Raw genomic sequence first — 14,644 nt, forward strand, 5'->3', positions numbered from 1 at the left:
GGGACGTGCCACGGAGCCGTTCATTACATGGGACAAAACCACCTCGGTGTTGGTCTCACAGGACGGCTTTCAGGTGGATTTCAGATGGATTCCGGTTGCTTTTCAGTCGTGTGATTATCGTTGTGGTGGAGCCGCATGGCGCAAAACAACGCCATGATGAAGCCTCACAGGACATGTTGGGGCATGTCCAGCTCATGCACAATCACAATTGGATAATCACACGACTGAAAAGCAACCGGAATCCATCTGAAATCCACCCGAAAGCCGTCCTGTGAGACCAACACCGAGGTGTTTTTGTCCCGTGTAATGAACGGCTCCGTGGCGCGTCCCTCCGCTTTTCTTTCCATGAAAAAAAAACTTGTGTAACAGTGGAATGTGCCGAAAAAGTGCTGATGTCCACGCCTTCTGCCTTTTTGTGAAAGTCAGACGAGGTCCCGGATCAACAAAGCCTTCACGTTGGAAATGATCTGGTTGTTTCAGCGGGGTTTGAGCATGTCGATCGGCGCTGGGATCGCGCCGCGCTTTCAGCAGTTGTGGGCCATCAAAGCGACAGTAACACTCCTTAATCTGTATAATCCCCATAAAATCGTCCCTGAAAGCCATATAAATTTTCTGAACTGTGTCCACCTGGAGGTCTCTCACAGTTTCTGGAAAAAAATTGATGCAGCAAAGCTCCAAATCGTTCAGACATTTATTCGCAATAAAAAAATGATGAGAGGGGTAGACCACTGCTCACACAAAGCCTGCTCACAGGTGAATGACGCAACCGACAGGCGTGAAAAAAGTCACGCATGCGCACGAAGGTTCAAGTTTGTCTGATGCAATCACACGTGATTCAAATCCATATGGTTTTTGAAAAAAATAAAAAGGTCGGATACTTTTCTAACAGACCTCGTATGAGATATTAGTACCCAATGTGTATGAAGACTGTAATGGCTGTGCCATCTGACATTTGACCCCAGGGACTTTGCCTTTCCCCAGACCATTGGCCAAATCATGTTGAAAAAGGCATTCCTAGACCATTGCCAACATGACTTTATTATTTTTTTTTTTTACTGCAATATCATGGCCAAGCTTCATTGACATTCAGATTTTGGTAGAAATCGGCAAACGGACCTAACAGAGTCAACCCAGTCATGACCCAATAATTGAACTTTGACATATTTGACCTAGCTGGGCAAATCTGCAACACACCCCCATGTGTGTGCCATGTTTGGTGTAAATCAGAGTGAAGACTTAGATTTTGACCTTTGACTTCAGTGATTGTCCTTTGATAAATTCAATGCTGCCTGGGCATTTCCACAACCTAGATGCATGTATGCCAGGTTTGTTGAACATTGGAGAGAAAAATCATAGGTTTGCCCTTTGACCCCAATGACTATGACCTTTGCCAGAACAAACACCTTATGGGCAGTTTTTGTGTCAACATACATGCATCCAGATTAGTTAGTAGAAATTGGCCAAAGCACCTTGGAGGAGTAGTGGCACAAACAAACAAGCATTTATCAAAATTATAGGATGATTGAATAGAATTTTAAGTTGGTGTGGATTCTTGCCTGGCCTTTACAAACATCAGCTTTGACTTTTGTGTCCCACAGAAAAGTATGCTGATTTTATTGAAGCCAACAGAACAGAAGACTCAGTGGAGAAATTAAAAGAACTGAAGAGGCTGGTGAGTGAACATAAAATATTCAAGACATATACAGGCTTTTTTTTTTTTAAAAAGCATTTATCTTTTTTTTTTTTTTCATAAAAAATACAAAACTCCTGCACATCACTTACAAAGTGCAAGTATAATGAAAGTACAATCAAAATAAAAAGTCTGTGGATCACAGAGCTTTCTCTTATTGTGCCCCTGTTCTGTGGAATGATCTCCCTGTGTCAATAAAACAATCAGATTCTGTAGAGACTTTCAAGTCTAGACTTAAGGCGGACTTATTTTCCCTTTTGTATGGCTAGCATACTGGTATAGTATGCTACTATACTTTCTACCCTTTTAAATTAATTTCATTAGTAAACAGAGTGGGTCTCGGCTTCATAGTCTGGGTCTTTTAGTGAAGCTTAGGGCTAGTGGCCGGCAATCACCTTAGTATTTCTTCTGCTTTCCTGTTGCTTAATGCTGACAAATTATACCTTAAGTGTAGTTTTTCTGTCCGACTCATTCTGTTTTCTTTTTCTCTCTGTCTAAGATGATTAAATGATTTCTGTAACGGCTGCAGAACATCCTCTGCTACAGGAACAGATCTAACAAGTGGCTCGATGACCCCTCTCCCCCCGATGGTGGACTGGACGCCTGCATGGACTCTCATCAATTGTTGTTGTGTTGTGTTCAGTATTGTAAACCTTTTTGGTGGCATTGCCTGGTCACCCCTTTGACTCTGGTCTACTTGAGGTTTCTTCCTCAAATCATCAGAGGGAGTTTTTCCTTACCACTGTCATCTGTGTGCTTGCTCTAGGGGTTGGTAAGGTTAGACCTTACTTGTGTGATGCACCTTGAGGCAGCTATGTTATGATTTGGTGCTATATAAACTAAATAACCTGAAGTTTTAAGAAAAATACAAGATCTGTCAACCATAAAGAAACAGATGGGAATGTGGAGCTTTCCAGGATAATAATATTTTGTGACATGCTAGCAATGAGGTAAAGGCAATTACAGACAATTGCGATTTAGTAAGGGGACTCCAGAAAATGGCATCAGCAGACAAGGCTCCAGTCTGACGCCAAGAATGTGAGAGATAACATCAAAATGCGAAATCTTGTGTACTACTTTAAATTGACTATAGGAAAGTTTGCACAAGATGATGACGTATGAATTCTATCAACGACTTTATCCCAAAAACCTTCCCCGAACTCCAGACCAAGCTCTTGTTCCCAATTACAGATTGTTTTACCGACTGGATGATTGTTCATTGAAAGAACAGGATTATATATCTGTGATATAAGCGCTTTCTTGGGGGTCATACGTTCAAATAGTTCTGCCCAAGGATGTTTTAGGGCGCTGAGAGGGGAACTCCAGAAAAACAGTACATGCCGTAGTACCTTAGTATACACTAATAGAGTTCCACCTTAGATTTGGAATGTACAGTAGTGTTCAGAATAATAGTAGTGCTATGTGAGTAAAAAGATTAATCCAGGTTTTGAGTATATTTCTTATTGTTACATGGGAAACAAGGTACCAGTAGATTCTCACAAATCCAACAAGACCAAGCATTCATGATATGCACACTCTTAAGGCTATGAAATTGGGCTATTAGCAAAAAAAAAAAAAGTAGAAAAGGGGGTGTTCACAATAATAGCAGCATCTGCTGTTGACGCTACAAACTCAAAACTGTTATGTTCAAACTGCTTTTTTAGTAATCCTGTGAATCACTAAACTAGTATTTAGTTGTATAACCACAGTTTTTCATGATTTCTTCACATCTGTGAGGCATTAATTTTGTTGGTTTGGAACCAGGATTTTGCTTGTTTACTAGTGTGCTTGGGGTCATTGTCTTGTTGAAACACCTATTTCAAGGGCATGTCCTCTTCAGCATAAGGCAACATGACCTCTTCAAGTATTTTGACATATCCAAACTGATCCATGATACCTGGTATGTGATATATAGGCCCAACACCATAGTAGGAGAAACATGCCCATATCATGATGCTTGCACCACCATGCTTCACTGTCTTCACTGTGAACTGTGGCTTGAATTCAGAGTTTGAGGGTCATCTCACAAACTGTCTGCGGCCCTTGGACCCAAAAAGAACAATTTTACTCTCATCAGTCCACAAAATATTCCTCCATCTTTAGGCCAGTTGATGTGTTCTTTGGCAAATTGTAACCTCTTCTGCACGTCTTTTTACAAAGGGACTTTGCGGGGAATTCTTGCAAATAAATGAACTTCACACAGGCGTCTTCTGTCACAGCACTTACAGGTAATTGCAGACTGTCTTTGATCATCCTGGAGCTGATCAGTGGGTGAGCCTTTGCCATTCTGGTTATTCTTCTATCCATTTTGATGGTTGTTTTCCATTTTCTTCCATGCGTCTGTTTTTTTTTTTTTTTTTTTTGTCCATTTTAAAGCATTGGAGATCATTGTAGATGAACAGCCTATAATTTTTTGCACCTGCGTATAAGTTTTCCCCTCTCCAATCAACTTTTTAATCAAACTACGTTGTTCTTCTGAACAATGTCTTGAACGTCCCATTTTCCTCAGGCTTTCAAAGAGAAAAGCATGTTCAACAGGTGCTGGCTTCATCCTTAAATAGGGGACACCTGATTCACACCTGTTTGTTCCACAAAATTGATGAACTCACTGACTGAATGCCACACTACTATTATTGTGAACACCCCCTTTTCTACTTTTTTTTTTTTTTTTTTTTTGCTAATAGCCCAATTTCATAGCCTTTAGAGTGTGCATATCATGAATGTTTGGTCTTGTTGGATTTGTGAGAATCTACTGAATCTACTGGTACCTTGTTTCCCATGTAACAATAAGAAATATACTCAAAACCTGGATTAATCTTTTTAGTCACATAGCACTACTATTATTCTGAACACTACTGTATAGTAGAAGATTTACCTTACTGAATTTTCATGTACTATGTCTAATTTCTGAAAAAAAATAATAAATGAAATGAAATGAGGGCTTTTCACTCGGGGCCGCCACAGCAGACCCAAGGTTTACCTGTCCACTTTACTTGTAACAGTGCAGATAGTGGTTATTGAAGTGAAAAAACAACGTCTAGTCTTTGCACAGGTCCTGTACAGACTTGTCGGCGTCTGATGCAGATTGCGTCAGATTGGTCAGGTTTTCCTCCAGGAGCCAGTGTAGGAGCTAAGCTCCAGTGCACCCTGTCCAATTCCGGTGGTGAAGCGAACACATCCGTTCCATCGTTGAGGTGTTGGGAGAAAAAACAGAAGGGCACGGACCCTCAGTAGCTTCAGATAAACCCATAATCTGAACATTGTGGCATCTGCTGCGTCCCTCCAGGTCTGCCATCTTGGATTTTAACTACTCGTCTTTTCAGAGTGCAGAGTATTTGGCCCTGAGCTGGTCTAAACACTGATCAAAGTCAGTGTGCGTGGATTCAAGAGAATTAATCTGTAAACCATGGTTATGCACTGTCGATTGGACACTGTCCAGCTTAGATGACAAACTTTCAAAAGAAGACTTAAAGTCCACAGACAGCGCCGCTCTGTGGTCTTCCAGCAGAAGGCTAATCTCCACAATAGTTACAGGTGCTGCAGGCGGCGAAGTTTCTCTCTCGTTTGTATTTACTCTGTGACTTAGACATTTTGCAGGTGGACAAAAAGCAGTAAATATGAAAAATATAAATAAAACTGGGATTCCAAACAAAAAGTGTGAGGTTTGCAAGGCAAAAAATTGAACAGTGCTGCGGTGTGAGCTGAATACGCATCTACTCACTAAACACCATGCTGGATGTCTGGCCTGCCCAGGTTTATAATCATTTCTGAAGAAGTTTGCCATAACAACCTGGTAGTCTGTCAGTGACCCTGAAAATCTGTCCATTATTTATTTATTTTAAATCAATTTTTGCAGATCCATGAGTTACCCGATTATCACTATGAAACACTGAAGTTCCTCTGTGCTCACCTCAAGAAGGTTTCTGATAACTGTGAAACAAATAAGGTACGCTGGTTTCCCAGAGCATTGACTCCTTCCAGCAATACATAAAATACAGTGTTTGTTTTGGGGTTGTGCAGATAAACTAGATGTATCAATTATCTGTTTTAGATGGAGCCCCGTAACCTGGCAATTGTGTTTGGTCCTACACTGGTTAGAACGTCTGAAGACAACATGACCAACATGGTCAATCACATGCCCGACCAGTGCAAGATAGTGGAAAACCTGATCCAGCAGTACGACTGGTTCTTCACTGACGATGTCGACGAGGACCCTGCTGTATGTGGCACTTCACCTTTTTCTTTTCCTACGTCATTACTCCATATATGTGTTAAAGTTAGATTATTAATAGTACGTAGTGCTTGATATAATAATAGCTTATGTTGTCGAGAAGAAGCTGTGTTTGGCTGAAGGGGTCTGAGACTTTAGTTTGTTGGTCTGTCTGAGTTCATTCATGGGAAAACTCTAAAACAGAAGCTGTAAGTAATTGGGTAAACTGAATATGAGGGGTGTTTTAAATACAGGTCTTCACTTTTACAGCCAGTTTTCTTTAGAGATGTCATAGGTTGGATACGTGACAATGTCTAAGTTACTGAATATGCCTGCTGTATGGCAAATCTGTCTGGAGTAGGCAGTTCTCAAAAATTGAGTTACCCTTTAAAAAAAGTAGACTAGTGAGGGAAGACACAAAGACACCTATGATAACTCGTTATTGTACAAATAATGAATAATTGAGTTCAATGATACAAACATTTCATGAGATGAAAGCTGGAACATGCACTCAACAAAAATATAAATGCAACACTTTTGGTTTTGCTGCCATTTTGTATGAGATGAACTCAAAGATCTAAAACTTTTTCCACATACACAATATCACCATTTCCTCAAATATTGTTCACAAACCAGTCTAAATCTGTGATAGTGAGCACTTCTCCTTTGCTGAGATAATCCATCCCACCTCACAGGTGTGCCATATCAAGATGCTGATTAGACACCATGATTAGTGCACAGGTGTGCCTTAGACTGCCCACAATAAAAGGCCACTCTGAAAGGTGCAGTTTTATCACACAGCACAATGCCACAGATGTCGCAAGATTTGAGGGAGCGTGCAATTGGCATGCTGACAGCAGGAATGTCAACCAGAGCTGTTGCTTGTGTATTGAATGTTCATTTCTCTACCATAAGCCGTCTCCAAAGGCGTTTCAGAGAATTTGGCAGTACATCCAACCAGCCTCACAACCGCAGACCACGTGTAACCACACCAGCCCAGGACCTCCACATCAAGCATGTTCACCTCCAAGATCGTCTGAGACCAGCCACTTGGACAGCTGCTGAAACAATCGGTTTGCATAACCAAAGAATTTCTGCACAAAATGTCAGAAACCGTCTCAGGAAAGCTCATCTGCATGCTCGTCGTCCTCATCGGGGTCTCGACCTGACTCCAGTTCGTCATCGTAACCGACTTGAGTGGGCAAATGCTCACATTCGCTGGCGTTTGGCACGTTGGAGAGGTGTTCTCTTCACGGATGAATTCCGGTTCACACTGTCCAGGGCAGATGGCAGACAGCGTGTGTGGCGTCGTGTGGGTGAGCGGTTTTCTGATGTCAGTGTTGTGGATCGAGTGGCCCATGGTGGCGGTGGGGTTATGGTATGGGCAGATGTCTGTTATGGACGAAGAACACAGATGCATTTTATTGATGGCATTTTGAATGCACAAAGATACCGTGACGAGATCCTGTTGTGCCATACATCCAAGAACATCACCTCATGTTGCAGCAGGATAATGCACGGCCCCATGTTGCAAGGATCTGTACACAATTCTTGGAAGCTGAAAATGTCCCAGTTCTTGCATGGCCGGCATACTCACCGGACATGTCACCCATTGAGCATGTTTGGGATGCTCTGGACCGGCGTATACGACAGCGTGTACCAGTTCCTGCCAATATCCAGCAACTTTGCACAGCCATTGAAGAGGAGTGGACCAACATTCCACAGGCCACAATTGACAACCTGATCAACTCTATGCGAAGGAGATGTGTTGCACTGCGTGAGGCAAATGGTGGTCACACCAGATACTGACTGGTATCCCCCCCCCCCCAATAAAACAAAACTGCACCTTTCAGAGTGGCCTTTTATTGTGGGCAGTCTAAGGCACACCTGTGCACTAATCATGGTGTCTAATCAGGATCTTGGTATGGCACACCTGTGAGGTGGGATGGATTATCTCAGCAAAGGAGAAGTGCTCACTATCACAGATTTAGACTGGTTTGTGAACAATATTTGAGGGAAATGGTGATATTGTGTATGTGGAAAAAGTTTTAGATCTTTGAGTTCATCTCATACAAAATGGGAGCAAAACCAAAAGTGTTGCGTTTATATTTTTGTTGAGTGTACAACTCAGCTTTGCTTCGTTGAATGGTATGTTCAGCGAAAAATCACATCAGACATTTGTCCAGCATTTCAGCTTTTCATCGTAACAGCTCTTCATGCCTCCAGACGGCTTACAGCGGAGTGGATTTGTTTTTTATTATGAATTATCAGCATCAATTAGCTCCTTCAAATCGTCGTCCGTCAGCAAAACAAACTCCGTAATGTTTAGCTCAACACCAGCCCCTTCAGTGTGAGCACAACAGCAAATTTCATATAGCACCAAAATTGCACACTAAAAAAGAACTATTGCGCGGTCAATGAAACACAACGGCAAATGGTATGAATAATCCATGTCACGTATCATACAACCCACCAATCAAATGACAAGGATCCACTCAGCCGTTATATAAGGGGCTTTTATGGCTATGAATTCAAAAATTGGCAAGAGTGCAGTTGTTGCCTATTGCTTCACCAGTCACAGCTTCATGGTTGAGTGAAACAGAGAAGGATTTTAATACAAGAAACCAGATAAAATCTAGGCTCAATTTTCCCCTGTGCATTATGGCAAAGTATAGCTGGAATTTCACACCTCCTTTTTAAGAAAATCCTTGTCGCTCCCACTCTACCATGAAGCTGTACAACTGATTATGCCATGGACAAAGGCTCCACCATGTACAGGTTCTTCAGTCACAGCCTCAAAATCCTATAACTCCTCCAGGGTTCTTATGAGTGTCTTGGTGGCTTCCCTCATTTGTGTTCTTCTTGCAAGGACACTCAGTATTTGAAAACGTATTATTCCAGACATTCTTACCCTACATGAATGCAGTATGTATAGGATGTGTATTAATGGATAGAAATCCAGTAATGTAGTACAGTGAATTAGTTGTGGCTTTGTTTCCGTTTGTGGCGCTCGCTCACTGATTTCTTTGTGTGTGTGTGTGTGTGTGGGTGGGTGCAGACGGCGGCTGAGCAGGAAAACACAGTGCAGTCTCAGCCTGTGCCCAATATTGACCACCTGCTCTCCAACATCGGACGCACAGCGCTCTCACCAGGTGACGTCTCAGGTAACTCACCTGCATTTCTCTCTCAGGAGCAGCAGCATCACCACAGCAAGTTACCATGAAAACAGTTCAATGTTGCTCTTCTGTTACTGCAGTAGTGTGATGTGTACTGTAGAGTTAAAGTTACAAATGTCCTCTTAAAGTAACCTGAAGAACATCCTGTGTGTTTTCCATCATCAGTTCTGAATCCTTTAAGGTTAAATTAACTACTGAATATTTTGTTTAATATTTTTCAGTTATTTATCAAAGTAATTACATTTATGAGCATGGAAATATTGTTGGAAATAGTTACCAGTATGCCATGTGTTGTTTGTTTATTTATTGGGATAAAAGTTCTTTTTGTGTTCATCTTTTCCTCCCAAATAGACAAAGTTGTCCTTTTTATTTATTTATTTATTTACTTACTTACTTGTGTTTATTTCTTTCTTGGTAAAGTCATACGTTTCCCTCTTCTCCCTGTGCGTTACCTGTGTTGAGCAGACGACTCCTTTTCTTTCAGTTCTTTTCTTCCCCTCCTCTTCGTCTTACATAATTCTGGCATGTTCCTCCCCAGAGAAAATCTTAGCAATCAAAAGAAAAAGCAAGTTTTAACTCTTGTCACCTTTGCCGTTCTGTGTGTAGTGTGTTTTTCTCCCTTATCCCTGTCCAGCACTCACACATTACCCAATGTTGACACAGGCCAAGTGGGCGGCGTCTATCACTCGATGATGTCACTGATGGGCTCTGTTTTGTCAGTGATGGACAGCTGGGACTGTAGGAAGAAGGACGAGTGTTGTGCCCAGTGTAGCTGCCTAGTCTGCAGAAACCCGCAGCTCTTTTAAATTTGGGCGAAAAGGAGGAAAAAAGATAAAAAAGAAAGAAAGAGAAGTCGATGTTTGTCATTTTTCCTGTGGTGTGCACGTCTCATATTCAAACCAGTACCCTAAATTGAGGGGATACAGAGTGATGCTGCTGTACTTTCTCTGAAAGCCCTTCTGCTGTCTCTTGTTGTCTCTTAAGCTGATCGCACGGACAAGTAGCATGGTACGGTCAACCTCAGGCACATTCTGTCATGATGTCTGGGGGAGGGGTGGGTGGGGGCGGGGCTCGCAGTGGCGGTTCTTCCCCAGCACACATGCGTGTAAACAGACACAAAAACACATTGGACTGATGTTGAGGCACACGTACAGACTGCACCAGGAATGGATTCCCTAAAATTATTTTGGTAGCAGCAGGTCGGTTTTCTGTTTATAGTTTTTACTTTTGTGTCTTTGTTTTTTTTTTGTTTTGTTTTGTTTTTTGATGTTTGCTTAATCTTTTATTTTAGAATCTTCAGTCAACATGAAATCATAGAGTAACAGCTACATCGTGTGTCTCTGGGCCATGCTGTAGCCGCTTTGACACCACTAAACTAAAATGTGACTACTGCGAGTTTGGACTGCATGGCCTTTGTACTGTTTAATTTTACTGCTTTATCTGTTAATGCCAGTTCAGGTATTGTGATCTTTTTGTGTGTGTGTTATATTTTTTTTTCTTCCTTACTCCTTATCTGATTTCCAAGACCCTAAAAAATGTAACCCAAGGCAGAACATATCCTGACCTGTGTCACTGAGTGTAACGTCCAACTTGTGCAAGATCTTAGTAATGCTGCGTTTACACATAACGACGACACGACATCACGAATGCCACGAAGTACACATTCTAGGCCGATGATCACGAATGTGATGATTCGGGGCAGAGGCATCAGGTGTCCTCAGGAATTGCTGCAACCTGTTACCACGCGTGACGATTAATGGCACGTGTTGCCGGAGAATTATCAGGAACCATTATGCACGGTCAAGAATAGTGTTCTGCATTGTTGTGCGCTATTGCGCATAACAGCGCATCTTTAAGTTCTGTCACATTGTGAACGAGGTGAATTGTCTCAACACACACCCATATTCATCCAACCGAATTCAGATCGCTCTAGTTTTTCAGAAGAACTTTATGACTGCATGCGTAGTTGGGCTCTGTGCCATGGAGTGGCGCAGAAAGGAGGAGGATGACAGAGCCAGATGTGTGGCTTCATGCGGCTCTCGTCTCGCGCATTTTCCCAAACATCAGGCACATGTAGCAGGTGGAACACCTGCAGGAGCGCACTGAAATGAGACTTTTAGCCGACTTGGTGTCAGCAATCAAACTGAATGCGGTGCAGCAAGGTTTAATTGTGCGTGCGCTTCTTCCTCCGCCGGACTGGAGGAGGTGCAGAGATGTCTGACTGCACGCGAGTCTCCTCTCACTCCTCTGGCTCAGACTCGTTCTCCTGCTCATCGGTTACAACAGCAGGTGGAACACCTGCAGGAGCATCCTGAGGATCTTCAGCAGGAACTGTGGAACGACACTTGGAGCCGAGTTTAATTGTGCGCACGTGACAGAAACCTGATTCGTCGTGGCGCGCAGTGAAATGTGACACCGCGTTACAAGTCGTGTCAAAACTTGACAGTTTCCGTGTCACTTCGTAATAATGCGTGACAGTTTGGGCTCCAAGAACCATCACAGGAACCACTACGAATGTTGTCACGTTCTATTAAGGATCAATACTCATCAAGATGGATCAACACGCTCAGTTGCGACCTCCACGACGTGAGACGGAATGAGGGTGGTGTGTGACATTCGTGGAAGATTTTTTGACAGGCAAAAACATGCTCCACGAATATCAAGAATATCACGCACCAACACGCACTATTAAGAAACCTTTCAGATGCGTTAAGTCACATTAAGAATGTCAGGAATGTGTCACGAATGACAGAAAAATTACATTCGTAACGCGTCTTGGTTATGTGTAAACGCACCTTAAGACCTAATCTGCAGTAGCAGGTTTCATCACTGTCCATGAAGACACTCTGCCCCCTTGTGACCGCAATTGAAATATGGCCAGTGTTGAATTTGTTCAAAGTCTTACTTATAGTGAGGCAAATGAGTATTTGATCCACTGTCGATTTTGCAAGTTTTCCCATCTTCAAATAATGGAGGGGTCTGTAATTTTTATCTTTGGTACACTACAACTGTGAAAGATAGAATGTAAAAAAAAAAGAATAATTCAGAAAATCGCATTGTATGATTTTTAAATAAGTAATTTGCATTTTATTGCATGAAATAAGTTTTTGATACGATAGAAAAGCAGACCTTAATATTTAGTACAGAAACCTTTGTTTTCAGTTACAGAGCTCAGACGTTTCCTGTAGTTCTTGACTAAGTTTGCACACTGCAGCAGGGATTTTGGTCCACTCCATACAGATCTTCTCCAGATCGTTCAGGTTTCCAGTTTCAGCTCCTTCCAAAGATTTTCTATTGTGTTCAGGTCTGGAGACTGGCCAGGCCACTCCAGGACCTTGAAATGCTTCTTATGGAGCCCCTCCTTAGTTGCCCTGGCTGTGTGTTTGAGGTCATTGTCATGCTGGAAGACCCAACCACGACCCATCGTCAATGCTCTTACTGAGGGAAGGAGGTTGTTTGCCAAAATCTCATGATACATGACCCCATCCATCCTCCCTTCAATACGGTGCAGTCGTCCTGTCCCCTTTGCAGAAAAGCACCCCCAAAAATTATGTTGCCACCCCACTTGCTTCATGGTTGGGACGGTGTTCTTGAGGTTGTTCTCATCTTCCAAACACAGGGAGTCGATACGATACCAAACCTTTATTTCAGTCTCATCTGACCACATGACCTTCTCCCATGCTTCTGCTGGATCATCCAGATGGTCACTGGTGAGCTTCAAATGGGCCTGGACATGTGCTGACGTGACCGGGGGATCTTGTGTGCCCTGCAAGATTTTAAACCATGATGGCTTTGTGTGTTACTAATGTAATCTTTACGACTGTAGTCCCAGCTCTCTTCAGGTCATTGGCCAGGTCCTCCCGTGTAGTTCTAGGCTTTCTCAGAATCATCCTTATCCTACGAGGCGAGCTCTTGCATGGAGCCCCAGACTGAGGAAGATTGACTGTCGTCTTGTGTTTCTTCCATTTTCTAATAATTACACCAACAGCCTTCTCACCAACCTGTTTGCCTGTTGTCCTGTAGTCCATCCTATCCTTGTGCAGGTCTACAATTTTGGCCCTGGTGTCCTTAGACAGGTCTTTGGTCTTGGCCATGGGGGATAGGTTGGAGTGTGATTGATTGAGTGTGTGAACAGGTGTCTTTTATAGCAGTAACAAATTCAAACTGGTGTAATTAATACAGGTAAAGAGTGCAGAATAGGAGGACTTCATAAAGAAAAACTAACAGGACTGTGAGAGCCACAATTCTTGCTGGTTGGTAGGTGATCAAATAATTATTTCATGCAATAAAATGCAAATTAATTATTTAAAAATGATCCATTCTTTGTAGGTGGGAAAGCTTGTAAAATCGACAGTGGATCAAATACTTATTTGCCTCACTGTAGGTCACCTTGTGTCCCTTAATCTATGACGATATCGTGTACAGTTTGGACACCTGCACACACAGAGCCGAGCAGTTCTTAGACATACTCTGCATTTGGCGACACAGATTTTTTTTTTTTTTAAAAGGCAAAAGATGACTACCCTGGCATGGCTTGAACATTGTCATCAGTTTACGGTTTCTTTGCTGTTTTTATTTCATTTGGTCTGCACCATTTCGTTGGTGTTTGTGGATAATTCTGGATGTAAGCTTGAGTGGAAGCTTACTTCTAATCTGAAGTGTTTGTTCTTACAAGCTTCACCCAGTGGTCATCAGAGAATCCCAACACAGGAGTAAAAACTAACCAAAATAAATAAATAAAAACTGTAGATTCTGAACCACTCCACACATTCCAAGAACTGCTTGGTGTGAAAGGAAAATGATTAACTGTAAAAGCACCTGCTGTGTGAACGGGGCCAATCATAAGCCCGCACAACATGTTCAGTGCCGATGGCAAATACTCACCCTCTTTGGATTTTATGTATTTTTTATTGTTTTATGACATCAATCAAAATATGTAAAATGAAGCATCTCTTCAATATAATTTAATTAATTATTCCCTTTTATCTCAAAGTAAAAATAAATATCTACAGCAGAAATTCCAAAAACAATCAAGTGCATAATGGGCTGAACTACAAACTGATGCAATTTGGCTGATTTCCTCAAGCAGTTCTCACCTGGCCAGGAGTCAAGTCAAGGCAGCCAGTTTCCCAAAATTTTGAATGTGTTCAAAACCAATTCAAGTTTATATGTTATGCCCATGAAATTGCATGTTATTTTTTCCTCCTCTCTAAGGCTCAGTGGGTGTGGATAACATTTGCAGGCCCTTTCAAGGCGTGCAGCTTTTTCTTTATTTTGGCTGCTACTGTTCGAGGTTTCAGCAGTGGACACATGCATCGCTGCCTTGCCCAAATTCTTTATAGAAGTTCGGGAGTGTGTCATTACGTCTGTATCCCATGTAGATGTCGCTTGTGCGCATGCCTGTGCACCCATGTGCCCCTCTGCCTGCAATAACATGCAGTTAACGGCATACAATACACATTAAAATGTAATACAGGAAATGCAGGACTATTTGCATTGCAGAAATTGGGAATGTGCTCGAACTCGTAGCAATTGTAGCTACTGATGCATACGTCATAACCACAGCAA

General features: G+C 42.2%; 1 protein-coding gene across 5 annotated transcripts in view; it reads left to right on the forward strand.

Annotated features, from left to right (window-relative positions):
* The window catches only part of arhgap21b (Rho GTPase activating protein 21b), a 124,732-nt gene that overhangs the window by 104,273 nt on the left and 5,815 nt on the right, over positions 1-14,644 (forward strand). For all 5 annotated transcript variants that reach the window (XM_034182805.1, XM_034182806.1, XM_034182807.1 and 2 more), the window contains 4 exons: positions 1,599-1,672; positions 5,547-5,636; positions 5,742-5,909; positions 8,959-9,064. In XM_034182805.1, the coding sequence (XP_034038696.1) occupies positions 1,599-1,672; positions 5,547-5,636; positions 5,742-5,909; positions 8,959-9,064 (438 nt within the window). The remainder of the gene's footprint in view (positions 1-1,598; positions 1,673-5,546; positions 5,637-5,741; positions 5,910-8,958; positions 9,065-14,644) is intronic.

The sequence above is a fragment of the Thalassophryne amazonica genome, chromosome 12 (genome assembly GCF_902500255.1).
Source record: "Thalassophryne amazonica chromosome 12, fThaAma1.1, whole genome shotgun sequence".
NCBI lineage: Eukaryota > Metazoa > Chordata > Actinopteri > Batrachoidiformes > Batrachoididae > Thalassophryne > Thalassophryne amazonica.